At 42.9% G+C, this 27179-nt stretch overlaps 5 protein-coding genes across 5 annotated transcripts; all 5 read left to right on the top strand.

Moving 5' to 3' along the window:
- The first annotated feature begins 281 nt into the window (after window positions 1–281).
- LOC143324807 (lysosomal thioesterase PPT2-like) lies at window positions 282–4975 on the top strand. Its single transcript, XM_076737550.1, has 8 exons — window positions 282–525; window positions 1398–1551; window positions 2789–2884; window positions 3071–3178; window positions 3301–3384; window positions 3475–3559; window positions 4189–4243; window positions 4434–4975. Exons 1-8 carry the CDS (start codon window positions 364–366, stop codon window positions 4575–4577), a joined length of 888 nt encoding a protein of 295 aa, XP_076593665.1. The 5' UTR covers window positions 282–363; the 3' UTR covers window positions 4578–4975.
- A 2691-nt stretch (window positions 4976–7666) lies between these two features.
- LOC143324367 (uncharacterized) lies at window positions 7667–10058 on the top strand. Its single transcript, XM_076736755.1, has 4 exons — window positions 7667–7746; window positions 9214–9441; window positions 9533–9935; window positions 10046–10058. Exons 2-4 carry the CDS (start codon window positions 9270–9272, stop codon window positions 10056–10058), a joined length of 588 nt encoding a protein of 195 aa, XP_076592870.1. The 5' UTR covers window positions 7667–7746; window positions 9214–9269.
- On the top strand, window positions 9937–17958 carry LOC143324789 (uncharacterized). Its single transcript, XM_076737518.1, has 9 exons — window positions 9937–10545; window positions 10793–10945; window positions 13261–13338; window positions 14553–14657; window positions 15081–15230; window positions 15416–15565; window positions 16327–16452; window positions 16542–16733; window positions 17210–17958. Exons 1-9 carry the CDS (start codon window positions 10138–10140, stop codon window positions 17312–17314), a joined length of 1467 nt encoding a protein of 488 aa, XP_076593633.1. The 5' UTR covers window positions 9937–10137; the 3' UTR covers window positions 17315–17958.
- Window positions 17959–18940: 982 nt separating this feature from the next.
- tektl1 (tektin like 1) lies at window positions 18941–23582 on the top strand. Its single transcript, XM_076737999.1, has 8 exons — window positions 18941–19244; window positions 20062–20346; window positions 20797–20901; window positions 21441–21609; window positions 22018–22184; window positions 22300–22395; window positions 22482–22595; window positions 23042–23582. Exons 1-8 carry the CDS (start codon window positions 18951–18953, stop codon window positions 23267–23269), a joined length of 1458 nt encoding a protein of 485 aa, XP_076594114.1. The 5' UTR covers window positions 18941–18950; the 3' UTR covers window positions 23270–23582.
- A 1114-nt stretch (window positions 23583–24696) lies between these two features.
- On the top strand, window positions 24697–26744 carry LOC143325101 (uncharacterized). The gene is made up of 3 exons (XM_076737998.1): window positions 24697–25061; window positions 25588–25707; window positions 25881–26744. The coding sequence occupies exons 1-3, from the start codon at window positions 25010–25012 to the stop codon at window positions 26084–26086; spliced, it is 378 nt and encodes a 125-aa protein (XP_076594113.1). The 5' UTR covers window positions 24697–25009; the 3' UTR covers window positions 26087–26744.
- The last annotated feature ends 435 nt before the right edge of the window (window positions 26745–27179 follow it).

The raw sequence follows: 27179 nt of genomic DNA on the forward strand, positions 1-27179 counted from the left end.
TCATTATTGTTATTGTTGTTGTTGTTGTTTGTTGTTGTTGTTGTTATTGTTGTTTACATTGCCTTAGTAAAGAATAATGTGGCTCTTAAAGCTGGTGATATTAGGTTGCAGTGCTTAGACCACGTGTAACCGGCTGTTGAAAACGGATGTGTTCTTAAAACCACCTGAAGACAAAACGACGCTCTTCTGCAGAGGAGGAAGAAAGCGCGCATGCTCTCTAAGTAAAAACAAAAGTTGAAAGCGCTCAGTACTGCACTCATCAGCACTGTCAAAGATCTCACTCCCCTGAGGCAAGTCTCTCCCCGCGGCCCCCTCCCTGGATCATTCTGCTCCGCCAGAGGTTTCACCTGTGAACGGGTTGAGATGAAGACTCCGCGGATCAGCTGCGGATCGCCGCCGCCGCCTCTGCTGCTTCTGCTGGTGCTGGCAGGAGTTTGCATTGACGGATACAAGCCTGTCATCATCGTGCATGGCCTTTTTGATGGACCAAAACAGTTCAAAACGCTTTCCCTGTTCATAAGCAAGGTAGGACCTCGCGAACACGTGCAATATAAAAAGGCGTACTCATATTTTTTATTAATTTTGTTTTGTTTAATATTACTTTCTTGTAATAATGTGTAAAAATGATGTTACAAGTAAAAGCCCTGCATTCGAAATGTCACTTAAGCAAAAGTACAAAAGTATTATCATCAATATGTACTTAATGTAACGAAAGTAAAAGTACTCGTCATGCAGAATGGCTCATTTCAGAGTGATGTAGCCTATATTACAATATATTATTGCATTTTGAAGAGTGATATGTTAGCATAAAGTTGGGAGTGATCTCAGTGGATTACTGAGTATTTTACAGTAATGTCTAACAATACATTATAATGTAGTAGTTGATTATATTGTGTATTAATAACAAACAGGTATATAAGTACAGTACTTGAGTAAATATACTAAGTTACATTCCACCACTGATTGAAAGATAATTTGGCAATGAGTGATGTAAGTTTGATCCACCTGTTTTTGCTGTGAATTGCCCTCGGGGATGAATAAAGTATCTATCTATCTATCTATCTATCTATCTGAACCTTTATGCATTTTATTCAAAGAAACACTTTATAAAACCACTTTTCATATTTCACTCACCAGTTAGGCTTCATATTGATAAACTGAGTTAAACCCTCATTTAGGCATTAATTCAACTTTACTTCTGTTTCAAGTTAATCAGTCTGACATTTTCTGTTCCTCAACATCAGTTTTATTTTGGAGGAACTTCATCTGACTGAGTTGGCTGATAACATTATCAGGCTGAGAGTTTGCTGGCAGTTGATTGAATCAGCTGTACTGTGGTTCTGTTAATCTGTTCTTCTTCTTCTTCTGCTCAGTTTGTATTTTAATTCTCTTCTCAGACGCATCCGGGCACTGAGGTCACCGTGATTGACTTGTACGACAACCTGGCCAGTCTGAAGCCAATGTGGAAGCAGGTCCACGACTTCAGGAAAGCCATCGACTCCATCATGCGAAAGTCTCCTGATGGCGTCCATCTTCTGTGCTTCTCGCAAGGTCGTCTCTCCCGTTCACACAGACACTGCAGGCACACTCGCTTACACTTCTATAACATCCCAGCCCTGCCTTTCTTTAGCCGTGTCAAACTGGGGATGCAGCAGCAGAGTGAACCTATTCTTACACATTAAATGTAAACACTGATGAGGAGGGTCAGCATCCTGCCACTAACAGATGGAGGATGTGATGAATGAGGCGTCAGTCAGTCTGCGACAGAACGAGATAAATTCTCACTGTGAGATAATGTCCGACAAATGTGGATGTAGTGTAGTTTGTAGAAGCTGATTACAAGAACAGAAAGGACAGAGTGTCAGTTTCACGAAGGTCACTTTAACAAAATAACCAGCATGAGTCTATGTAGGAATATACAGTGTACAGAGCAAAATACAAGGTCTCTCCTGCTCCTTACACACACACACACACACACACACACACACACACACATTTAAGTTGAGTGACAATATCCACACACCACAGACATCCAGCTTTCACTTCCACATTTCTTTTTCTGTGCCTTATGTCAAACTTTTAACCGCAGGCTGGACGACAACTGTCATTTTTCAAAGTAAACCACAGGAAGCTTTACAAGTGTTAAAGTGAGCCAGCATGCACAATACATGAGCCTAAAACTAAAGCAGCTGAACTGAACTCAGCATTCGTTCATGTTATTATTTCCACCTGTGCTTTTCCTACTGTGACATGTTTCCATTGAAAAAAAGCCTAAACTAGTATTCTGGAAGAGCAACAGTCCACAAGAGTAAGAGTAAAATACCACTTTGACCAATTCTTGTCCATGCCTTCAGGTTACACCCAGATATCAGCTACTCTAATGATATTCCCATCAGCCTTAGCTGTCTATGTTAATTGCTAATTATGAAATATTTGCATGCTTGCACGCTCAGGTTGTCAATGGGGTAAATGTTATACATATGAGCTAAACACGTCAGCATTGTGAGAATGTTAGCATGCTGTCGTTAGCGTTAAGCTAAAAGCACTGCTGTCCTAAGTGCAGCCTCATAGCTGCTAGCGTGCTTGGCTAGCGTGGCTGTAGATTGTTATGCTGGCAGAGAAAATAGAAAACAGTAAACACTCTTGTTAGAACCAGGCTAATATGATGCAACACACTTGGTGAACACATGTAAATCTTTGCTCTCAGCATGCAGGATGGGTCTCTGCTGTGTCTGGGTTTGTCTGAACTCTCTTAATGTTGTGACTCCTTTATTTTTATTTCTTTTAGGTGGTCTTATTTGTCGAGCGGTTCTCTCCACGACTCCGGACCACAACGTGCACACCTTCATTTCGCTGTCATCACCGCAGGCTGGACAGTATGGAGGTCAGGCAGCTTCGTTTTGTGTTTAAAGCATGTCTAAATAACCCGTGTCCTCCGGGGAATGATGACACTGTAGGTCTCTCTGTTTATATTTCAGGAATATTTCATCCCCCATATTTGGGGAATTAATAATGTTGATTTGTGGTAGATCCTAATTTGCATAATACTGCAATACTTCTTACTCCGTAGACACAGACTACCTGAAATGGGTCTTTCCTGAATGCGTGAAGAGGACGGTGTTTCGGATTTGCTACAACAGACTTGGACAAAAAGTGTCTATATGCGACTACTGGAAAGGTGAGAATGAGGGATGATGATGATTGAGAAGCAGAGGATATTAACTTTAACTGAGGAGAACCTGCAAATGGTTCATGACATACTCCTTTGAAAAGATCCCACAGCAGATGTTGTCTCCACAGACCCTCACCACATATCCGCCTACCTGCAGGGCAACAGCTTTCTGACAATGCTTGACGGTGACAGACCTCACAACGACATGAAAGGTAACAATGAATTACTGTCATACTCAATACTTGTGGTTGTACAGTGAAACTGTGCATTGAAAAGGAAAATTCTCCATTTCACCTCCTCAGCGTGGAGGAGCAACTTCCTGCGCCTCAAGAAGCTTGTGCTGATCGGAGGACCAGACGATGGCGTCATCACGCCGTGGCAGTCCAGGTTTCACTGTCATCAGAGTTTTAAAATGCATAATAATATGTTATTAGCAGATAACATATTATAATGGAATTGATCTTTATCTTGCGGCTTTAGAAATGAATTGTAGGTACATCCTCCACCAATCAAAGCCATGCGCAGTAACATAGAGGCAAAACCCTGGGATGATAAGCATATTTATTAGTCCTTGTAGCTTTGTATCAGTATCTCTCCTCTGGATTTTGGCAGCTAGACAAGTATTGAAAAGTAACGAGGGCCATGTCCCCCCTCAGCCCCAGTGAATGACACCTTTGTCTTAGATAGGGACAGTTATTAAGGTAAGATAAAACTTTATTAAACTGGGGAAATTAAATTGTTGCAGCCAGCAAAGAATTAAAGAGAGACACTGAAAGATCAAAAAACAATAAGAAAGGATACAGAATAAAAACTAAAAATCTGCTATATACATGCACATTATACAAGCGTATAAGAATACTGTTGCCATATTGAATTGCATGTGAGTCAGATAAGGACATTGCTGCTGTAGATAATGTAAAGAGAACCTGCAGCGTGTGTGTTGAGTTTGGTCGGAACAGTCGCAGATGTTTCAAAACCTCATTACCTGGACTGACTGTTTCCTCTTTCCTGCACAGCCACTTTGGATTTTATGACAGCAATGAAAACATCGTAGAAATGAGGAACCAGGAGGTGAGCTGCAAACTAATGGCTGCGTTTCACTGAAGTTCAGCCAAACCTTTCACCTGTTCCACTTCTCCGTTTGCAGCCCGGAAACCCTTCTTTGTTGTTCTTACTTCAGGCTCTCTGTCAAATGCTGGCTCTCCCTCTGTCCTCCTGTTTTAGAATAACCTGTCTTTCTCTTCTCCTCTCCTGCTGAAAGTTGTACAAGAACGACACGTTTGGGCTGAAGACACTGGACGCTCGCGGGGCCATGGCGGTGTGCGTGCACTCCGGAGTGAAGCACGTGCAGTGGCACTCCAACTTCACTGTGTTCAGGAGCTGCATAGAGAGGTGGCTCACATGAGCTCAGAGCGAGAGAGAGTTGGTGCTATTTGACTGAAATACAGATCACAGCTGGTTACGCACACAGATGCGATTATGCTTGTGAATGCTGCAGCAGCTCATGCTTCGCCACAGGTGTGCAGTTATATTAATAGCAGAAAAAAAGCAATAATTTATGGATGAAATTTTTGTACAAACCTTCATGATTCCTTTAAGAATAACGCCTGATTTTCTCAGTAGAGCCACCTTGAGCTGGATATTTGTAGTTTTCGGTGAAATGTTTCGAACACTCCGCGTTAATGGAGAGAATGAAATGAAATCTGATACTCTGATTCATGTTTCCTGCAGGATGAATAATAATAACAATAATTTGGTGATCTTTGTCATAGAGCACCATCATCAGGTCAAGACCTTCTATTGACATGTCCCATCAGCCTTAGGTGTACTTCGTGTTTTCTGCTAATTATTAGCAAATGTTAACATCTAATGTGTTATCACGCTAACACTGTTAAGCATTGTAAACGTTATACCTGCTTAGCATCACCGCGTTAGCATTATCATCGCAGGTATGTGGAGCATCTCAGTCCGTGTACTAAGCTTTACTAAAAAGTCAGTTTTATGTCATCATCTGATTCCTCACTGTGTTTATTCACTCTCAAAAAAGTTCAGAAATAATGTTGACATTAGGTTCAAGTACAGCCACAACTGCCACAAGTTTTTGTTTTTGTTTTTGTTTCTTCTTCTTCTTCTGCTTCTTGGTGGTCTTTAAACTACTCTTCTTCGCTGTGTTCTGCTTCCCTACATTTCCGGTCATGGAGGAAACAAACCTTTCTCTCTTTTTTATGAAGTGATTTGTTCGCTCCCAGCGAATCTTTTCTTCGCTGTCACAGACCTGCTAATGTGTTTTATATGTCAACATTAAAATAACAAAAATAAAAAATAATTCGGAATTTATATTTATAACAGCTTTTAAAGTAGTAAATATATGCTTGTTTTTTTCTCTCTTTTGAACAAAAACAGGGTTTTATATACAACATTTTTCTTGCAAAGAAACATCCTCAAATGGTGCTTAAGATAACGGGTAATAGTCTGAGTGAATGAGTCATGATACATGGTGAAATAACATTTCGCCACCACAAGCAAAGGCAAACCAATCGCTGCCCTCTGGTGGACATTTTTGGTACTTTGCGGTCCTGTAAAGGGTAAATTCACACTGCACCACAGTGCAATGGAAACAGCTTTGTCTCGTTGGGGTGAAACTGTTTTAGGCTTGTTGTTTTTCTGCCACAAATGCATCATGATAGAGAGTTTCAGCTTCAGACAACAGGCTCGATAAATGTGATATGTGTTACGTTTTTCAACTTAGTACAATTTTATTTTCATTGACAGTTTGAGAATGTCTGAAGTGCTGTAATTTGTATCTGTATGAAAGTGTTTTACACGTCAGTCTCTCTAATAATTATTGGTATGCTTGTTTATATTTGATTGACATTAAATGATTATATTCATTTGGCAGACACTTCTGCCCAAACCAAATAACTTACAGAATTGAGTCAACACAAAAACAAACATTTAAGTGATATACAGTCAGCCATTTTTAGTGATTGTCTATGTTTAATGTATTTTAACACATTCTGGCCGATTTACTGTTTATTTATCCCATCATCCATACAGAGAATGTTCACTTGGCCCCTGACTGTAGGGTATATGTTGACTCTTTTGCCCTTTACACATGATTAAATCCGAACAGCATTGGGCTTGTGGTCAATCAATTAAACCAATGGATTTTCCTTAATTAACTGATTCATAGTGGTTGAGTTGTGGAGTCTGAGGTAATGAAAAGGAGAAATCAGAAATATCACTTGATATATTTCCCAATCAGTTCCTCTTTTTATCCAGTTCTAGTTTAGGTTCTTGGCATATTCTTTGTGTAAGAAAAGTCTGCCACAAACTTTAATTATTCAGATAATGATGACAACGATGCACAACGTTAACTGATTCTTAGGCATCACTAACAAGTCGTAAATATCAAAAAGTAACTAAGAACTATGAAGTACTAAGTCACGATTAAATGCAAAGTCATAATTATAGCAAACTATCTAAAAACTGACTTTGCTTCCCATAATTATGAAATATTACGTCAAAATAGAGATACTTTCTTACATTTTTAAGGTATAAAGTCATAAGCACTAGATCTGATCACATGATTTAAGCCCCATTCGGACAGGATGCTCATTACAGGGGGGAGGTGGAGAATGAAACGTTCACGGCGCTCCTCAGTAATTTAACCCATCACTCCGGATGGCATTCTGACCACCGGGAAATTACAGGATATGGTCTGTAATAGATATGGACATTCTGCAGGAATAGATGGTTCTCACACGGGCATGAAACACATTTGACATTATTTAGTATAACTTACACTTAGGGGTGTCGTACATGGTGAATAAAAGTCCACAAATGCACTTCGAAATCATAGAGAAAAGACGCTTCAGAACTTGCCTGAGAATCATCACATTTTTAAGTTTTCTTCAGTATTAAAGTAAGCTGCTGACAGCTGTCTGTACACCCGTAGGTGTATTGCAAAGAGGAACTGCTAATAGCTAATTCGGCATGCTTTTAAGGGTGAAAATATGGCAAAAATGTCAACACGTGCAGGAGAAAATGGATTCTTTTTAACGTGGTGGCAGAAATCGGACTCCAGAGTGTTAACACTGTTTATTGTTGTTTGACATCAAAAAGCTGCAATAAATTAATAGTGTGTAGTGAGAAGTGGCAGCATAACCCGGCCCTGACTTGCTGTGGATGAACTTTGTGTTCAGGCCTCCTAAAAAAAGCCTCCGCCACTGTTTGCGGACCTCCTCTTTCGTGCGCTGCTCCAAACAGGTATGACCGATGACGCCAGCAAGGTGACACCCACCTCTCTTCCTCTTCTCCGGTGTGTTGCAACGCGGCTCCGGCTCAGATCCCGGTGGAGATTCTCTGGTGAGAGGAAACTTGTTGCCCCACACTGACATTTCGTGTGCGGCTTCGCTTCATTTGTGAGCCGACAATGAAGATTTCCTCCTCGCTCGACGGACTTTAACCTCGATCACGTCCAGCGCGTGAAGCCCGGAGGACTCAAAGTAAGACAAAACGCCTTTCATGAGCGCTGATTGTGTGTTTGTCCGGGCTGGAGTAAACGGAGGCCGGTGAGTGCTCACAGTGATCTTCCTGTCTGCATGTTGAAACACTGGAGCTCCACTTTCATGAGCTGACGTTACTTTCACATTGAATCACTGCACCTCCGCTGCTTAAAATAGCCCCAGATAGACCACAGTTCAGCTATTTTCCACTGGATGATGAAGAGTTTCCCTTTGGAAACATGTTGCATGCTGTTTGTGTTTTCCTGCCTGACATTGTTGAAGCTGTTCAAAGGTTGTGGATCCAGACGTGTCACTTTTTAGCGTCTTATTCGCGGTTTTCAAGTTAAATTCATGTGCCAAATGGTCTCATATGATTTAACATGGCCTGTCGGTCTTATTAATTATGATTCAAGCATGTTTCATATGTGATTTAAAGCCACTCGCGGACGCGCTGTGAGGTGCGAAAGGTTCAGGGAGAGCCTGAAAGTTGCAGAGAAAGTTTCATTCATCGACGGTGTGACTGAATTCACTGTCAGCGTGGCTCAAGGTCGACGTGTCCCGCCCTGTGGGAAGCTGCTGTAAACACACAGCAGCTGTGAGCTGCAGCAAAGCGGCCAGAACATCCGTGCAGGGCAGAGATAACACAAAATCACAAGTCCCAGCATCAGGGAGACACTTCATATATCAAACCGACCTGTTTCACGTGAAGAGAGCTGGACAAGAAGCCTTTTTGAGCTTCTGGCATCAAATGCAGCCTCTTAAAATCAAACCGACAGCTGTTTGACCACAAGCCATCTTTGCTTTGATTGAGAAACTGCTCTCTCTTGGTTTTTTCCGATCACGAATACTGTGATGATAAAGTAGGCTGCAAACCAGCGGTTCTCAACCCAAAGGCATTACTAGGTAGTATATTTTTGGAGTCACTTTTCTGTGATAATCCCCCTTTTTCTTGTGAAGTCCTGACAGTGTTTGAACAAAACCACTTGAGAAGGGCGGCTTAAAACACTTTTGTTTGAACTGCTCATGACTTGGAGACATATTAAACCTCTCCGAGGTCAAACAAAGAGAAGTTACTTTGTCTAAGAGCTACAGTTCACAGTTATTTTCAATATTGGTTAATCATTTTGGTGGATAGAATGAGGAAATGGTGAAAAATGCCATTTACACCTGGGCCACTCTGAGTGACAGCTAGCTCATAGGTTTCAGCAGCCGGGCTTCATTTGGCCTCGCTCAGCTCCACCCGTGCTCCACCTCTTTCTCCATCTTCAGATTAGCTAGGAGTTTTGGCAGTCAGGCACTGTCAAGATGGCGACGGCTACATGATGATATTGTCTGACCAACAGGCCAAAGTCCCGAGATATTCAGTGTACTCTTATAGAAGATTAAGGAAAAACAGAAGAAATTTGAGAAGATGGTATAGAATCATCATGTCATCATGAGTCTGGACAGACATGGATGTAAACTGCAGCTGGACTGGTTGGTGGAGGCGTACAACAGCGAGGTGGTAATTCTAGTTTCTGCTTTAATCCACAGAGAATTTCCATCATCTATCGGACAACAAGGGGGACAGTATCAGCCCTCTGTCCACCATGTCCTGCAGAGGTAAGAATGATCTGTGCCGAGTATGTGGCGGAGCTCTGCAGGGAAACCAAAGGCGGTGGCTGTTTGGGGGTCAAAATAAGAAGACTGGTCAGCCTCAGACCCCGACAGAGTCCCTGAGAGGAGGAGGCCTGTCCCGGTCCTCGCAGAGCAGCCCCTGGGGTGAGTCTGGAGCATACGGAAGTAAAGAAACGTTGTTGATCACATGCTGAATACATGCTGAAGTAAACTTTTTTTTCTTTACTCCTCACAGGCAGCACATTATCTCTGGGTTCCTCAGCGTCCCTCTCCAAGTCCCAGGTATCCCTGAGCTCCCCGTCCAAAGGAACAGATCTGCTCTCGGTGTTGACTCACATACTGGGGCAGCCTGTGCCACGGGGCAGCGGGCAGGGGGAGTTTGTTTGCGGAAAATGCGTGAGCGTCCTCGAGCGGGTGTTCAAGTTCGACACGGTGATAGCCAGGGTGAGGGTGCTTTCGTCCGAGAGGCTGCAGAAGCTGACGCAGGAGAGGGACAAGATCCGACAGTGGGTGCGCCAAAACTACCACCAGAGACACCCACAGGACTTCCAGAGCAGGGGCAGCACCAGCGAGGAGGATGGAGAGGCGGAGAAGGAGGGCTACCGGGAGATGCTCAAGGAGAATATGGCACTCTCAGAGTATGAGTGCTGGTCTGAGAAATGGGACACGTGTCCGTATTTCATAAGAACGGGTAAAAGATGCAGAAGGGGCAAAGGATGCGAAGGCTGCGATTCCTTACGGGTGTCAGACTCGGATTATGAGTCTGTCTGTGGCGTTCCTCGACATTTGCCTTTCCAACCCTTCTCCCCATTGGCATTATCTCGGGACAAATCCCAGAGCATGCCCCTCCACTGGAAGAGAGTGTCGTCCGTAAGCTCCATGCCGTCTTCGCTGGCGGGGTCCACTCTGTCCTTGCAAACGTTATCCCACACTGAGTCCATTCAGTCTCTGGACTCTCTCGATGGCGACAACCCATTCGACTCACCGGGTGCTCAGTCAGTCAACTTTGTGCTGAAGGAGCTGAGAAATATTGAAGGAAAGCCAGTCAGATCTCCATCAGGGAGCAGGATCCCAGTTCTGGGCCGGAGGGACGGGAGGTACTCAGGAAAAGTTGGAGAGGTGGCGTCGCCCTCAGTGAACAAGGTGCTGAACTTTGGGGATGTGGGGAACGGAGGGGCTGAAATGGATGAAGAGGAGGGGGATGTGCTGACAGAGCTGAGGGACGAGTTCATACCTCTTCATCGAGAGGTGAGTGTTTTCATTGTCTGAGTGATGCCACAGACGGTTAAAATGCACTGCGTATACGCATGAGTGGAAGAACTCTGACCAGATGCTGTGTGTGCCAGCAGCTGTAAATATTGACACAGTGTGCTGTAATAGGTAATCCGGGAGCATCTGAGGCCAGAGCAGCCAGATTAGAGCTACACATTTCACCCGTGCTTTTACTAAATAATACCACAATCCATGTTAACTGTGAAATCATTGCTCATTTCAGAGCACAACTGGCAGGGTTCAGCGCGCCGTCGGGCACCTGCGAGGCCAGCTGGACCAAGCTGTGTCCCGCATCAGGACCCTGGAGGCCGAGCTGAAAGGTGGGAGGAGCAAACCGACTGAAGTCAACGGATCAGACGACTGGGCCCCCGTGAAGGTGCAGTTTGCACCTTTGAGACCTTTATGAAAAGTTGTAGAGGGTTTGGGAAGTAAAAATACATTCTAAACTTCAGCTTTACGGCCTTTATAGTGCAAAACGTCTGTCCCTACTGTAGGAAACAAAAAAAGGGCTTTTAGTACTAAAAAAAACAATCACTTTGGATGCTCCGCACTAGATTTGTCTCACTCAGACTCGTGAAGCATCACATTAGTTTTGGAGGTGCTGGCAGGCTCCCTGTTTCCAGTTTTTATGCAATGCTAAGCTAAGTTAACAGAGATGAGAGTGATGTCAAGTCAATCAAAGTCCGCACGAAGGCAAATGGGTTTCAAGCTTGGTTTAATAAATTGATAACAGTTTACAAATTTATGAAAGATAAACGTGTAGCGTTAATACAACAAAAAGGAACAATGTGGAGACGGAGTTGCGGTGTTTGTGAAATTGTTTACCAGCTGTCACGAGAGACGGTTGCCTCTAACCTTTCTCACACGAGAAGAACAGGTTTAACACTCAGTGCAATGTCAGCCAGCAGCTCCTCAGTCACGCGTCCAAACAGCTCCATAAACCACCCAGTGAATGTTGACCGAGCACAAATATGACACTGTGAAAGGAATGGAGGGCGGGTGTGCTGCTTTTTGTGCTCCTGGAAGGGTGTGTCCATGTTTCTTTATTTACAGGTGCAGATCACACACACACACACACACACACACACACACACACACACACACACACACACAGCCTCTCTCTGGAATCTTCCCCGACTGGTGGAGTTTGCCCCGGGCTCAGTAGTCTTGTGATACAGGATATCATCAAAAGGCCTCTCAGCTGCTTTATATATATAGTGTCCGCGTGACCTGAGCTCTGTGAGAAAGAGGTGTTCACATGATGAGCTAATTATTAATCAGAATTAATGTGAAATATGTGGGAGTAGGCGCAGGTTTGAACATTAGAGGCGTTCGATGCGCATACGAACAAATCTTTATCAGCGAACTTTGAGTGTGCTCAATCAGGATTGTGACAGATGGAATCAGTAGCTCAGTGATTCGGTGATTAGGTTACTTCCTTGTTGAAGTGTGTTAAGGGACCATGAGAAACAGCGGAGACAATCAGAATCTCATAAATGTCATGAATAACAGGCTGCTGAACTACTAACCTCATGTGCAGAGCTTGTATAGACTGGTTTTAACTGAGCTGACGTCAGAATTTTTCATCATAGCGTATGAATGATGATGCCTTCGCTTACCAACACACTTACTGAAGTGAACTTTGAGCTTTGATTCACCTAGAAGATGTTGATTAGGCCTGTAACCATTATTAATGAATCTGATAATTCATCCACCAATTATTCAAATCCTAATCTAATCTAGATTAATCATAATAATACCTGTTGAAACTTCCCAGAGTCCAAGAGGACAATTTCAGGGGTCGTGTTGTTCTACGAACCGTCCAAAGCCCAAAGATGTGCAGTTATCTATCGTATTCAACTTTGAAATGCAGCAAATCACATTTGAGAGGCTGTAAACAGAATGTTTAAATGAACTCAGGGCAAAAGTAGTTTACTTTAGTGTATTAGAAATATCATTTAAGTATGGAAAAGTCATTACATGTACACTTTTACTTTTTGTGCTTAATTTAAAGTAGATTTGACACATACTTTTAAAAAGTGTACCTCTAAAAAAATGACATTCATTTCTACTTAAATGTACTAAAATGAATATACTAATTCAGCAAAGAGTACTTAAAAAAAAGTGTACTATATTGTAAGTGTATTATAAATTGTACTTAAGTGTACTTTTACAAAATGTACTTATGGAAAGTATACTTGTTTTCAAGTTCTTTGTAATACACTGTTAGTATGCTTAACTAAAGTGTGCTTTCATTTCACATCATTTTAAGTATTTAATTATTTAAGTTTGTAAAAAGCAAATTTAGCGTACTATTTACACTTCAAGTACACTCAAGTATTACTCAAGTGGTACTCCTTGAGTACACTTATGTATACGATTGGGCAAGAAAAACCCCAAACATTTGATGGTTTAAGGGAGAATTTGCTGCTTTTTCTGGTCTTGTGTTCGGGTTTTGGATCTCTCGTTGGACAAAATAAGACATCTTATTAAGATAATGTCATCTTGTGCTCTGGAATAATGTGAATTTCTACTGTTTTCTGGTGTTTTGCAAACCCTCTGATTAATCAAGAGCCTTTAATCAAGGCCTTTGGGATCCCCCCCAAGAATCATGAAATTAAGACCACAGTTGGATCCCCTGCTCTGACTTTTAAAAGAAACCATTGTCCTTTGTTTGCCTCTTTGCTCCAGCTGGTCCAGGAGGAGGGTGGCAGTTCCCTGCTTCGGAGCCTCGGTCACTCCCTGCACAGCCGGGAGCGTCTGATCCAGGTGGGTGAGGTGATGAGGGGAGACGGGACTCAGTCATGCACACGGCAGTGGGCTCTTCTGCTGCTGCTGGAGCTCTGGCTCAAATCTGGCTGGAATGTTGTTTGTCTTGGAGTCACTGTGCCCTTAAAGTGGCAGCACCAGCGATGCATCGTACCAGTGACACTGAAAGTGTGTTTTCTTAAGCTTTGATCGTAACTGCCCTTATTTTTAGCCGCCAGTTACGTTGATGATTTGCAGCAGGAGTTATATTGGACTGTTGTAGTCATTGTAGGTCAGTCTGGATGAACATGATACCTATGTGACCAAAGACTTGTTTATGTGAAGCAAAGGCTGCTTGAATGAATTACAGCCTATTAAAGATTATCAATAAGTGACTGTACAACACAGTCCCTGCTGCATTTTCACCTGTGTTGGAAAATGCTGTGCAGTCCTGGTTTTGTGCTGCTAACTTATTCTATTTGTGAAATATCTGTTTTCCTGACGCACGTTAGATGAGAAGATCGATACCACACTTCTCTGTTAAATGTTAAGCCACAGCTAGTAGCTTGTTATCTTATCTTAGCATAAAGTCTGGAATCAGCTAGCCTGGCTCTGTCTAAACATAACAAAAACAAAACATGTTAATTAGCTTTGCAGGTGTTGGTAGACAGATTTTGTTTGCTTTGCACAGAGCCAGGCTCACGCTTTTCCCCCCTGTCTTTATGCTAAGCTACAGTAACGCACCGGCTATGGCTTCATATTTACTACACAGGCAGGAAAGTGGTGTCAACCTTCTCATCTGACTTTTGCCAAGAGAGTGCATATGATAACCATATACCTCAATTCTTATAATAATGTCCTGGATGTCAGAACTCTGCCTCTTCTTAACTCGTGGTTGTAAAGAGATTTCAACAGGTTTTATTCTCAGGGCGAGCAGATAAGTAATGAATGTGGCTGCCTGCTAGACGGAGCTTTAGTTTAGGACACCACTATCTGATGTTTGCAGTGGTTCTGATTTCCATACATATCAGCTGAGCTGTAGCTGCAGTCTGCAGTATACGAACACTTGGCTCGGGTCACTATGGCTGTGCATTGATTCATGCTTGAAATGGCTTCATGAGCTTTGAATGAAACAAAAAAAAGTTGCACTCAGATAAGTCTCAAATGTTCCAGCCAAACTGCCTTGATGGTGCTTCTAGTTTTACACTAACTAAAAAATATTTCCTCTCTTCCAGGAGTGTATGAGTCTGATCAGAAGACTGTGTGTGGACGAGGGAACAGGGACCGAGCTGGCCAGCAAGCTGACTGAGACTCTGAAGGAAACTCTCTCTGACAACAAGGTTAGAGCTGACACTGTCCTGGGCCATTAGCATTAAGTGCTTAATGTCTGCTTACATGAAATTACCTTCTCACTGAAGCATAGCAGGTATCGGCATGAGCGGACAGTTTTGCAGTCAGTCATCAGACTCGATCCGCCCGTCCCTGAAGGCTTCAGTATGAGCTGTGCAGGTCTTGTGATGGGTATTTTTTTCTAGCTCAGGCCTGCAGGAAGTTTTTGCCAGTCTCGCAGTAGCATGCCAGTGATTTCCTCCGGCTCTGTGGAAACATGGCTGAAATGACACGCTCTGTTTTGAGTTCACTCTATTGTTTCTGTTATTAAATTACACGAAGATCAAACTGCAAAGGCCTTTTAACAGCAAGTCTTGGAGACAAAGAAGTGGGCGATTGATTGAAAAATTACTGACATTATTTGTGGTCTGCAGGCTGCTCTGGAGACTATGAGGTCGGACATGACCGAGAAAGAGAAGCACATGGAGAAAGAGATCGAGGCGCTGAGGAAGGCTGGAAGAGACCGAGAGAGAGACCTCGACACACTCAACACTGTGCTGCAGTGCAACCGGGATGTTATCGATGTGAGCACACGCACACACATGCACTCACACACACAGAATTGCAGGCTTTGTGCTTCAAATCACACACAGACAAACACAGACGTTCTTCCTACATAATGTACATAAGTCCTTTCTCCCATGCACAGTTCACTGTACATGTACTTGAAGTTTTACTTAGACAGAGGTGCGTTTTCTCCTTCCTCCAGGATCTGCGAGTGGCTCTGGGGGAGAAGGAGCAACTGCTGAAGGAGGTGGAGAAGGAGAGGGAGCTGTGGAGACAGAGGGACCAGGCCCTCACTACTGTCCTGCAGGAGAAAGAGGCTCTGATCCACTGCCTCAAAGAGGAGCTGGAGAAGGTACACAAGGGTGTAATTTCACACATACACACACTGAGTCACCTTCAGTTACTAACAGCAGTAAGTGTAACAAGCAGGGCAGCAGTCTTCCTGCAGGCACCACTCAGGGCTGAAACGACTACTCTAAACTTGCCGTGCATGTTTTTAGCCATGCTACTATCATGCCGAGTCAGGCTTTGTGTTTACTGCTAATTAGCAAATGTTTGCATGCTAATACGAAAAACTAACATGGTTCACATTATACCTGCTGAACATTATCATGTTAGCATTTTCATTGAGCATGCTAGCATGCTAATGGTGGCATTTAGCTCAATTGTTTTGAGTAACTTTCTGCTAGATTTTCATTATGACTGGTGATGTGAAATTTTAATTGTATGAAAATCATAATAATTTAAAGATTAGAAATGAAACTGTAGAGCTGTCAAAAGTGAAAAGCCTGCATCTATAGTCTTGATCTGTATCTTATAAGTCTAGCACATCTAATTTTAAGAGGCAAATGAGCCTGGGAGAAGAGCTTTCTAACAACTGCAGAGTGATGGAGGTATAAAGAGGAATAAGTGTTCATTTAAGCTCTTCCACCTTTCAAGTTCAGAAATTCCACTCTCTCTGTATTATTGAATGAGGAGCCTGTTCTGCAGTACCTCACTCCTCTGGCCTCAGATAGGTTTGTCAGTAAATACTGACCTCAGTGACCACGGGGAAACTTTTACTCACAACATGTCATTTTGCTCCATGCTCTCTCTGACTCTGCGATTGGTCAGGGTTTGGCTGGGGGAGGTGCTCAGCTGGCGGCCTTGTTGGAGGACAGAGAGGGAAACAGTGACACCTTGTGCAAGGAGGTCACCAAACTCAGCACAGCCCTGCAGGAGTACCAGGACATGGTGCAGGTGAGATATGAGCATGAGGAGAGGATTTCATAGATTTATGCATCAAAGAGAAACCTGAAAAAGAACAATTCATTTTGCTTTTTCACCAGAATCAGCAGGAGAGTCACAGCCAGACGGTGTCTTCCCTCACAGCTCAACTCAGAGACACTCGGCAGGAGCTGAGGGAGAAGGAGACGCAGAGGAAGGAGGCCGATAGAGCCCAGCAGAACAGCAGAGAGGACAGAGAGCGAGAGGAGAGGAGACTGAGGGACAGCCTGGAGAAGAGGGACAAACTCATAGAGGTAAGAGCCCCCATCACAGCCCTTCTGAGGTCACCTCTCCTGCCTCTAGAGCCCCAGAAGAAAGGAGCAACACATGAATTCATGCCATTAAATAAGTTGCTTAAATTGCATAAAATATGTATTCACACAAACATTTAGATAAAAAAAATACACATTCACTCCGGTAATCATCAAAAAAAGCATTTATACTTATATATATAGATATATTGTTTATTAAATATTATTTAATACCTTGAACAATCCTGAACATCAGTGCCAAGTTTTGATGTCAGATCTTCTGAATGAAGTTTGATGGCTTTTTATAAACTCACAGTCATACCAAGGAAAATGTGTTGGAGAACACACAGAGCTGCACTAACACCACCTTCCATAGACTACAGTGCAATGCAGATATATTTTGATTAGGGTAATTCTAAAAAATGTAGGGAATTAAAGTACAGAGCTCTCTCATGACTTTTCTTTTTCTTCATTGGCAGCAAATCCTGGTGGATGCTGAGGAGCGGGACCATCTTTTCAGAGAGCTGCAGCAGAACCTGCAGAACAAACGGGAACCTCTGACCGCCATCAAACACACACTGTGATAGAGCACAACTGCACAGAGATGGAAGATTACTTTTGCACTTTCTGCACCACCTTTTTGCCTCTTCGGCATATTTATCGTGGTGTACATTAAGTCTATTTATATTTATCTCTGTACATTTTTGAGGTTTGCATTTGCAGACCTGCCTTGTTCTGGCATGGGACAAAGGAAAGTTTTTAATTTTCCACAATGACTACTCAGCTCCCTGGAATAAATCAGTAATTTCAGACTTTGAGAATCAGACACAGCCTGACTGTTTTCGGTATGGAGAGATATCAGGTCTAGTTTCTTATAACCACATGTTTAATACTTGATTTAAAACGCACCCAATTCCTGTATTTAGGTTTTTTTTATGTAATGAGTCTAATGAGTAGGAAGTGATTAAATTGTGTGCAATTTGGGTTTGATATTGCTTTAAATCTGAATTTGCCTGTGTCTGTTCTATGAAAATCTTTGCAGTGGTGTCTTCAGTGTGTTTGTCTTTTTTCTTTCTGAGAACAGAACTGCCATTTTTTTGTTTACAGTGCTATCTTAGCACTCCTGGAGGGGAATACTTAAGACCAAAATAATATTTCTAACTTCTTTAATTTTCTGCTTTTATGTCTTTCTTCTTTTTAATTTTGTTTTGGAACAAGTCTAAATTATCTTCACAGTTTATATGTCTTGTATTATTAGTCTGGTACAGGTTATTGGAGATATTTTCTCTCTTTTAGCTCAAGAGAATTAAACACTCTGATCCAAATTACTTATGTCTGCTGACGTTGTCATTTCATTAATTCCCGGATAATACAACGATATTATTCGTTTATATTACGGTCGTCATTTCTAGTTATTTCAACTTATTTTCTGGTAAATCCTGTTTTGTCAGTGGTATGGCGGACAAGTCTGAATACTACATTACCCAAGAGCCTCTGCCGCCGTGTTTATGTTAAAGACAAGCGCGAATGGAAATAGTGATTTCAAAACGCTTCGTCGTAGAACGAAAGAACAAAACACGGCGACACTTCCGGAATTCATACACATTTACCACACAGTCTAAATTAAATTGATTTAAGAAGGACTTTTCAGTTTTTTTTGAACACCGCGTTAACCAGCCGTTAGGAGTACAGAACTATCTGCTCTATGATTGGATGCGTCTCGCCGATATGTACCCTGGGAGTAGTAGTTTACTCTCCTCCGACGTGTTAAGTATGCACCGGCTTGTACTTTTGATTCTGTCACAGAACCATATATTTTTTAAGGCAGTTGTTAATCTTTTGTACTGATTATTCAACCGGGAGAGTTTCCGTCGATCCTCCCAACGCTGAGCCACCTTACGCTGTTTTGGGGCAAAATGAATGGGAATCGTACTTCCGGAACCAAGCGCGTCTGAAACCTGAAATAGTAAGACTGTAAAGTGAAGCCAGTGTTGAGTGACAGTGCCCCCTGTCTTCTCACGGCCCCCACGAGCTTTAAGTTTCTTGTTGCTTCAGGAACTGTTGCTATGGAGCTGACACCTCAACACCTCATACAAAGTTTGTACCCTGAATGCCTCACAGTGGTACATTAACACTGAGTAGAGGGATTTATCACAGCCTGCTCACAGACGGAACAGCTGATATTTAACCTTTCGTTTAGAGCAAAGCGCATGTGAAGGAATGCAGGTCCAGTCGGTGCCCCTCGGCTCTGTCACCATCGGACCGCAGTCGTGGCGCGATGGGACGCTCCGCTCCATCCGGCGGGCGGAGCGCCTGGTTCGGCAGACTCGAGCCGGGCGGTCCGGGACTTGCAGCCGGCCCCGGAGCAGCAGCGCCGCCGCCGCTCTCATCCCACAGCGCACGGGCGGCACAGCGGAAACAACCGAAGATAAGATAACAGAGGAGGAATGCGGAGAGAGTCGTGACTCCATCTGCAAAAATAAGATGTCGAGGCCCCAAACGACAGGAACAATGGTGAGAGCGAAGTTAAGGCTTGTAGAGAGATCTGATAAGTGATGGAGCAATAAAACTTGATCTGCGTCATTAAGTCTGACACTTAATCACAAAAATATACCATCATACTGGAAAAAAAAAAAGTTTTATGACAAATTAAAATCTAAATTGTTGACAATGTAGGCTGAGGTGAGATGCTTTCAAATATGAAACACACTGAAAGTTATAAATTCATTCATGAACACACCACTGAAAGACAAGGACTTTTTCTAATTACACAGTACAAATTTACTTTTACAAGTATAAGTTCGACTTAAGGAAAAGTATGTAAGTATTATCAGCAAAATGTGCTTGAAGTATCCAAAATAAAAGTATTCATAGCACAGAATGGCTCGATTCCCAGTGTTAAAGTATTGCATACAGTGTATTACATTATTGGATGATTGTTGCAGATGCTTTAACATACAAGCATCATTTTACTGTGGTTTCTGTCAGAGGTAGCTAATTTTAACTACTTTATATACTGTCGGGCACTTTAGTCTAAGGCTCAATAATCATGTTTTACAGGTTGATGTTATGTTTTTTTTAAATAAAATCTTAACCTGTCAAGTAAATACTATCTAACACTGCTAAATAAACGTAGTGTAGCAAAAAATGCAGCATTTCCCTCTGAAATGTAGTGGAGTAGAAGTATAAAGTTGCATAAAATAGAAATACTCAAATGAAGTACAAGCACCTCAAAATTATACTCAAGCACAGTATTTCAGTATATTTGTTTGGTAACTTTCCAGCATTCATTCAGACATTTTGAAAATTGCAGTCTAACTTTCCCCTGAAGTTTCCCAGTGGCTCCCAGAGGACGCCCGTGGCCCCGTTCCCACCTACCAGCTTGCGTGAGCAGTGCGCTGGGGCCAGCGTCGCTGTGGCCTGTGAGTACATGCGGAGGGTGCGGGAGGTGGAGGGGCAGCTGCGCAGGCAGGCCGGCAGGGTGACCCAGGAGGGCGTCAAGCTGGAGAGGGAGAGGGGTCACCTGGAGAGGACGCTGCGGAGCCTTCGGGCTGATCTGACTGTCAACAGGAGGAGCTCGGAGGGGAGGACCAGGAGACCATCCACTGCTGAGACGGCAAGTTTACACAACTTGGCCGCCATGGCATTTAACCAACCATTTCACCAAAAAGAGAATTTCTCCTCCAGGGATCATCGGTGGCGTTGTACTTGAGTCGAGGCTCAGACCGTCCGGCACTTGTCTTAAATGTGTGGACTTGTGCTTTCAGATGTTTCTATGTTTGAACTTTTTGTGTTTATCTAAGGACAAAAGAAACAGATGATTCAGCCAATTTGTAGTTTATTGTCTGCACAGAGATTCCATAGTTTTACCCTTATCCAGACAAACCACTGCTAATCTGAAGTCATTTCTGAATACTTTTGATAATGACTGCTAAATGCGTCATCCACCAGCAGATGTGATGTAAATGATACAACAGACTATGGATTAATTCATTAAGTTCTGTGCTGTGTGCTCCAGTCGTCAAGGAGAGGAGATGCGTTCACTGACAGGTCTGCTCCGCTGCAGGAGAGAGATGGTGCTGATTACTTGCTGTTGTGTGAGAGGAGAGAGCTGGCCCAGTTGAAACAGGATCTGGAGGGAGCACTGAGAGACACACTGACCCAGCTACAGGTGATTTACAGCGCTGCCATTCTGTCTTCATCGCTTGACTCGTTTTCCTTCAAAGCCTCCTCCCCCCACTCTGTTTCTTTCTCTCTCTTTTCCACTTGCCCTTCCATGTGATTTACTGGCATGAGTGGTGGAAGAAAACCAACACCTCCAAAGCTTCAATGCTCCAATAACCTCCACTCTTTTCTCTTATTACCACTTTATATCTGTTGTTTTTTTTTGGCATGGATGCAATGAGGTGTTAATATATAAAGTAAAGGCCTGGGATCGCAAGCACCAAGTAACCAGACGGAGTCTTCAGTCATGCCAGCTGCTCTGTGAGGCTGAACTTCGGCACAGCTTAGCTTTGAGGTCACCATGTTCATCATCTTCATTTAGCTTGTTAACATTCACTTCCTCCTAATTTGTTAAATAGCACATAGATGGCCATTTTTCACTTTTTCTAATATTTTGTAGACTAAACAATTGATTAATCGGTGGAGGAAATAATTCAGTAGTGGGAATGATTGTTAGTTTCAGCCTTTCCCATCTGTGTCTTCCAGGCCCTGGGTCAGAGCAGCAAACAGCTGCTGGACTGTGCCAGTGAGAGGGCTCTTGTCCTGGAGCTGCTGCCTCGCAGCGGCTCAGCTGGAGGACACCGCGCCGCCACTCAGACCTTCACCAAAACAGACCCCATCAGCAAAACAGACCCCATCAGCCCCTTTACACCAGGTACACGCAAAGTGCAGCAGAACAGCAGGAGGAAGGAGAAAAATTACACAAAACATAGGAAGGAGCATCATTTTACCCACGACCAATGTAGACATTAGGCAGAAAATGTGAACTGTCTGTATATACAGGAGTGTGTCCAGCACAGAGTGTGCATTTTTATCACTGTATCTCACTATCAAACATAGAATACATACCAGGGTTATTAAAGTTGACTGAAACTGAACAGTGCACCTGCTGATACTCAAAAAAAGGTCTCATCTGGCAGCGCTGACCTTCACAGTTTAAAATGAGCCGCTGTGTACTCTGAGGAAAAACAGTCATAAACGGTAACAGGAACCAGTCAGTCCATCGTAGCTTGTTTACATGAAACCGGTCATTTTTTCCATCACTGTAAATTTTGTCTTGCAGAGTGTAAACAGGTTTTAGAGTCGTCCACACTGACAGTCAACCAGTCACAGCTGCTGAGGGAAAACGTCAGACAGATGCTAACCGGCGCCATCGCCAGGCAGAAAGCTGTTCACCACTCCGTCAATGACGGGCTGGTCAAGAAAGTGGCAGAGACAATCAGTCTGCAGGTACGCACAAATGCACACACGTTAAACCTCTTTGCATGTAACACAGATATACTCTGACATCATTCTCAGATCAGAATAATAAAACACAGTTGACATTTCATTCTCTCTTTGGCAGCAAAACCTGACTCAGATGTCTGCAGCCACCAGGCAGGCCATGTTTCGCAAGCAGCGGGAAATTAACTGTATTCGTCACAGCCACGACAGAGTGCAGGTTAGTGCATTTGTGCAACAGGATCGGTGAGTTTGAGATTCAGTGACAGTGTGTGCAAGTTTTCCCCCGTGTTATTCTGTGCACAGGGGCCGGAGTACAGCGGTGACATCCTGTCCAGAGAGAAACTCAACAGGCCTCTGGTGCAGGTTTATCAGAGACACCCAGGGACACAGTTACCCGAGGCTGCTCGTCTCATACAGGTGGTTACTGCCTCCCGAACGTCTGTTCACACGCATGTTCAAATACACTCAGAAATAATGATAATAATACTACTAATAAAAAACTTTATTTATATAGCTCCTTTCATGCAGTTAGTTAGCTTACACTCACACCTCTATAGAGCACAATCTGCATGACCAAACTAAACCAAAGCTGGGACAATGACTTGAATACAGGGAATAACAGCAACATACAAGCTGTGGAGTAGAGGTTCATCCTTCCACTGTATCTTAAACTTAGATTTCAGATAAATGGCCGTAGGAGAACACAGGGCATGCCAGGATCTCCTCATAGTCACACAAGCTGGCAGATGTTCACACGATAGATTTTAAAAAAAGCATTCAGTGGTTTAACACGAACCTCCCCTTTTGTCACCTGCCTCAAACAAACTGAACCAGGCTCAGTGTGTTTCCTGTGTGTCTCTCAGGGCAGTGCAGTGCTGAGGCGATGTCTGATGTCCTCTGAAGGTGAGCTGGCGAGGCTGCAGCGTGCCTGCCGGCAGCTGCTGGTCAACCAGCACGGCAAGAGAGCTGCAGCTCAGGCGGACACAGCTGTGATCCGCATGAGGCGCCAGCAGGTCGACAGGCGAGCTGTGCCCTCTTTCCTCCAGCAGGGGGCGTGCAGAAGCCAACTCCCCTTGTCTTGCGCTCAGTAGAGCTGTAGTGAGTGAGAGTGAGTGAGTGTAATGTGTGTTGTGAGAAAATGAGAGCAGTCATGTGTGAAACCTACTGGTTCAAGATTCACACTATTTGATGAAAGCTACACTATGTGGCCAAAACTATATGGACCCCCCTGTTCACTTACTCTTGTGTAAGAATGGTCTTGGGCTGTTTTTTAAGGTTTTGGCTCGGCCCTTATGTTCCAGTTAAAGAGGATTTTAATGTTACACCGCAGCTATTTAAGGAAATACTGCGATTGCAGCTTTGTGGCAACAGTTTGAGGAAAGCTCCTTCCAGTCTCAATCATCCCCATGCACAACATGACTTTCCCAGTTTGATGTGGGTTGAGTTTGAGTTTTGAGTCCTGACCTCAACCCCATCCAACAGCTTTGGCATGAACTTCAATCAAGACTGCTATCTCGGCCTTATCCCCCAACAGCAGTGCTGGACCTCAGTGTTGCTCTTGTGGCTGTATGGGAGCAAATCTCTGCAGCCGGGGTCCAAAATCTTGTGGAGAGCCGTCCCAGAGAGCGGAGGCTGTTGCAGGTGAGATTAATACCTGTAGATGTAGAATTAAATCTTCAACCGTCTCATAGAGGTGTAACATTGAGGTGTCCAAATACTTTTGGCCACATGTGTTTCTGCACTGAGCTGCACGTGTTTTTTTTTTCTCTTTGTGCAATAAAATTTGAAAAAATGCTGAAATTTAATAAAAACAAAAACAATGTGCATGACTTTACACTTTCTGGTCTCAGAGAGAGTGCAGCAGAATCCTGAGGATTCGTCTCAGGTTATTGGCCTGTATTTATACGCAACTGCCTCAAACCAGCTGGGATTTCAGTGTTAAAGAAAATGCCAAGATTTATTTGCCATAACCATTTCATTATGGTCTAATTCAGTTATCGTTACTGCAATAAAACATGACCACACTTGGAACAATGGCCTTCTGTCTAACTGACACATAAAACCAGGAAAAAAGACGGTGGATGGAGATTCAGTAATGCCTAATATGATTATCTTATCTATCGAGACGATCAGATTTCTCACTGAAAACCACTTATTCACTTATTAAACCAAAGGGCAGCACACTTTCTTTAGAGATATAATCTGCCTTTTTTTCTGAACCAAAACAGCTTTAAAGACCTGTGAATTCAACAGGTTTTCCATAAAGTTAAAACACTTTCCTACCTCAGACTCAGATTTCCAGTCATGGGACTGCAGGTCACTTGACCGCCCTCCCACCAAACTCAACGTCTTTCATTAGGACATAAGACATGATTTAATAAACCCGCCCTGTCTCACCTTAGTACACACCACCTCGTCATTCTGTATAAAAAAAAAAGTGGACATGAAAGATTTTTTATAGATCCTAACCTAAACTAGACAAAGCTCTTATTGATGCTCTTCAGTCTGAATGGGGCTATTCTGTGCAGGCCAGTGAGCCTGGGCAGCGCTGTAAAATCACGGCTGTCACGGGAAGCTAACAGCCTAATTGAATCATAAGCATCGGGCTGTGGAGATTCCTGCAGTTATTTAACAGAATATCAAGAAACCACAAGATATTCGCCTTCAGATCTCTGCAGCAGGACTGGCCGAGGCAGACGAGGACTCTCAGATAAAGCTGACTGGAAACTTCTTGTGTTCAAGGTGAAGACGGCCGGTTTGTTCTAGAAGAGAACAACAAGGAGACGACACTCAGAGCTGAAGAATCGAAGCTGCAAGAATATTTTCTAGTAATGTCGAAGCCGATTTGCCTCCTTCTTCTCCTTTGTTTGCTTCCAGCTGTGGGTGAGTGAACAGGACACAGCGTGCATGTGCTGCTAGTACAAATACTGTCAGTGTAAACTGCTTTTGTAGCAAAAGCTAATAGCAGGGCTGCAACTAGCAACTATTTTTAGCACTGATTAATTTGCTAATTAGATTCTGGAGGAACTGTTTTGGTCATAAAATGCTAGAAAATAGGGAAATTTGAACATCTCAGTGAAAAAATGTACTGATTGGTCCAACTAATAGTCAAAAAACCCAAATATATGCAATTCACTATAATGTAAGACAAAGAAAATCAGCAAATCCTCCCACCTAACAGGCTGGAACCAGCCAATGTTTGCCATTTAGCTTTAATTTACTTCCATACAATCATGCAAACATCCAATTACAATTCCCAATAACACTAATATTTTTTTCAGCTCATCAATTAGAAAATGTTAACATTGTCATTATTTTTAGATTCAGAGCAGTGGATGGTTTTAGTCATTTTCATCATGTTTTGGATCTAAATCATGCAACACAATTAACCAACACGTGTGTCCCTCAGCCCCCCTCTTCTGTTACACCTGTGTGTTCCCCACCATCTCACCTCTGGACTGTATCAGATTCCCCATGAAGTGTCCGCCCGGGCAGGTCTGTCTGTCCAGCAGGGCTGTGGGCCAGAAAGGTGAGGGCACCTCAAGCCAGTCAGCAAAAATTTAAATGAAGCAAAACTGAGAAAAAGAAGCGAGAAAGGCGGTTCCCAGCACAGTTGGCGACGAGTCGGTGTGGTTTCTTTTGTGTGTGTGTCTTTGTGAGCCTCTCCCACACTGAGGTTTCTCCTGAACTCGTGCTTTTCAGGAGACTTCCGTGTTGTGTTGTATGAGAAGAGCTGCATCATTCCCTCCCTGTGCGGCGTCACGGGTGAGAAATACACCATGGGAATCAACTTCACCTTCACCAACGAATGCTGCATCACACACCTGTGCAACGGAGCTGCAACACCTGCTCCCCCCTGCTGGACTGGCATATTACTCACGCTGCTTATTTCATACTCTGTTTGGTGAATAGAGAAATATTAATGCAATTTGGAAGATAATTGTTTGACGCACTTGAAGCGAAGTTGCCTTTTTGCCCTCTAATGGACTGACACCGTACTCATCTTCTTTTTAGTAACTCTGCACTAATCTGTGCTTTGTTTTACCTCGAGTGTGAGATGGAAAAATACGATTTTTCCCTGATTATTGCTAACTTGCAGAGCTTGCTTTTGGAGGGGATGAGTGTTTATGTTCCTATGATTTGGCAACTTCATGCAAACTTTGATAAAAATGAACTACCTCTATCCACTTATCAGTCAGGTTTGTCACAGAGGGCTTCAAACAACTTGTATAGAAATGTCTACATACTGTGCCGTATTTACATAGACAGAGGGCGATAGAATTCAGTATTAAGAAACATAATTACAGTCATGTAGGTTTTCAGTGATTTTAACAAATTAAATCCAATTCTAGCTGAGTTGCATACAGGTGAGTATGTAAAGGTCCAGGCCAGAGAGTCTTATCATATTGCACACTTGCCTGAAAATGCTGTAACATCACTATGCTGTTTATTAGTCATTTTATATATGTGTTGACAGAATCTCATAAGAAATACTGTGTGGAACTAATGCTTTTATTTATTTCATTTCTATCTAACTATAATGTAGCCTTTCAAGAATTTATTAATATTGCAATAAACCACAATAAATAAATAAATAAATAAATATGTGCAGTATATTTTTTGTGTCCCCGGGCGGTAGTTAATTGTACCAGATCAAACCTTTCAAAAAAGATTAATTTATGCAACTTAATGCTCTTTAGACCTTTTTCACAGCTGTTATTTTGATTTGTCACTGCAAGAAAAGCACATGTATTACCAATAACTTTAATTTATAGCTCTATTCCGGTGAAATTGGTCTGTACAAGAGAAAATCACCGCTCATGAACTACACACCTGCCATCAGACTGTTACTCACCAAATAACCGCTGAGTGGCGCCATTTTGTTTCTTTCTGCTTCCTTTTCACTACCAGGTGCTGCTGATTTGGCTCAAAATGAGAAAACATCGACCGTGATAACGTGTTGTTCTTTCGTTAAGGTTAAATTTGTAAGTCTGAACATTC

Source organism: Chaetodon auriga, chromosome 8 (assembly GCF_051107435.1).
Source record: "Chaetodon auriga isolate fChaAug3 chromosome 8, fChaAug3.hap1, whole genome shotgun sequence".
Lineage (NCBI taxonomy): Eukaryota > Metazoa > Chordata > Actinopteri > Chaetodontiformes > Chaetodontidae > Chaetodon > Chaetodon auriga.

Excerpts from the sequence above, each read along its gene's own strand:
- LOC143324807 (XM_076737550.1), top strand. The coding sequence starts at position 364 with ATGAAGACTCCGCGGATCAGCTGCGGATCGCCGCCGCCGCCTCTGCTG. Across the intron at positions 3,560-4,188 it reads ATCACGCCGTGGCAGTCCAG|CCACTTTGGATTTTATGACA; the intron begins GTTTCACTGTCA and ends TTTCCTGCACAG. Across the intron at positions 4,244-4,433 it reads TAGAAATGAGGAACCAGGAG|TTGTACAAGAACGACACGTT; the intron begins GTGAGCTGCAAA and ends TCCTGCTGAAAG.
- LOC143324367 (XM_076736755.1), top strand. The coding sequence starts at position 9,270 with ATGTCCTGCAGAGGTAAGAATGATCTGTGCCGAGTATGTGGCGGAGCT. Across the intron at positions 9,442-9,532 it reads CTCGCAGAGCAGCCCCTGGG|GCAGCACATTATCTCTGGGT; the intron begins GTGAGTCTGGAG and ends TACTCCTCACAG.
- LOC143324789 (XM_076737518.1), top strand. The coding sequence starts at position 10,138 with ATGCCCCTCCACTGGAAGAGAGTGTCGTCCGTAAGCTCCATGCCGTCT. Across the intron at positions 15,231-15,415 it reads GCAACCGGGATGTTATCGAT|GATCTGCGAGTGGCTCTGGG; the intron begins GTGAGCACACGC and ends TCCTTCCTCCAG. Across the intron at positions 16,453-16,541 it reads AGTACCAGGACATGGTGCAG|AATCAGCAGGAGAGTCACAG; the intron begins GTGAGATATGAG and ends CTTTTTCACCAG.
- tektl1 (XM_076737999.1), top strand. The coding sequence starts at position 18,951 with ATGCAGGTCCAGTCGGTGCCCCTCGGCTCTGTCACCATCGGACCGCAG. Across the intron at positions 19,245-20,061 it reads CCCAAACGACAGGAACAATG|TTTCCCAGTGGCTCCCAGAG; the intron begins GTGAGAGCGAAG and ends TTTCCCCTGAAG. Across the intron at positions 22,596-23,041 it reads AGGCTGCTCGTCTCATACAG|GGCAGTGCAGTGCTGAGGCG; the intron begins GTGGTTACTGCC and ends TGTGTCTCTCAG.
- LOC143325101 (XM_076737998.1), top strand. The coding sequence starts at position 25,010 with ATGTCGAAGCCGATTTGCCTCCTTCTTCTCCTTTGTTTGCTTCCAGCT. Across the intron at positions 25,062-25,587 it reads TTGTTTGCTTCCAGCTGTGG|CCCCCCTCTTCTGTTACACC; the intron begins GTGAGTGAACAG and ends TGTGTCCCTCAG. Across the intron at positions 25,708-25,880 it reads CAGGGCTGTGGGCCAGAAAG|GAGACTTCCGTGTTGTGTTG; the intron begins GTGAGGGCACCT and ends CGTGCTTTTCAG.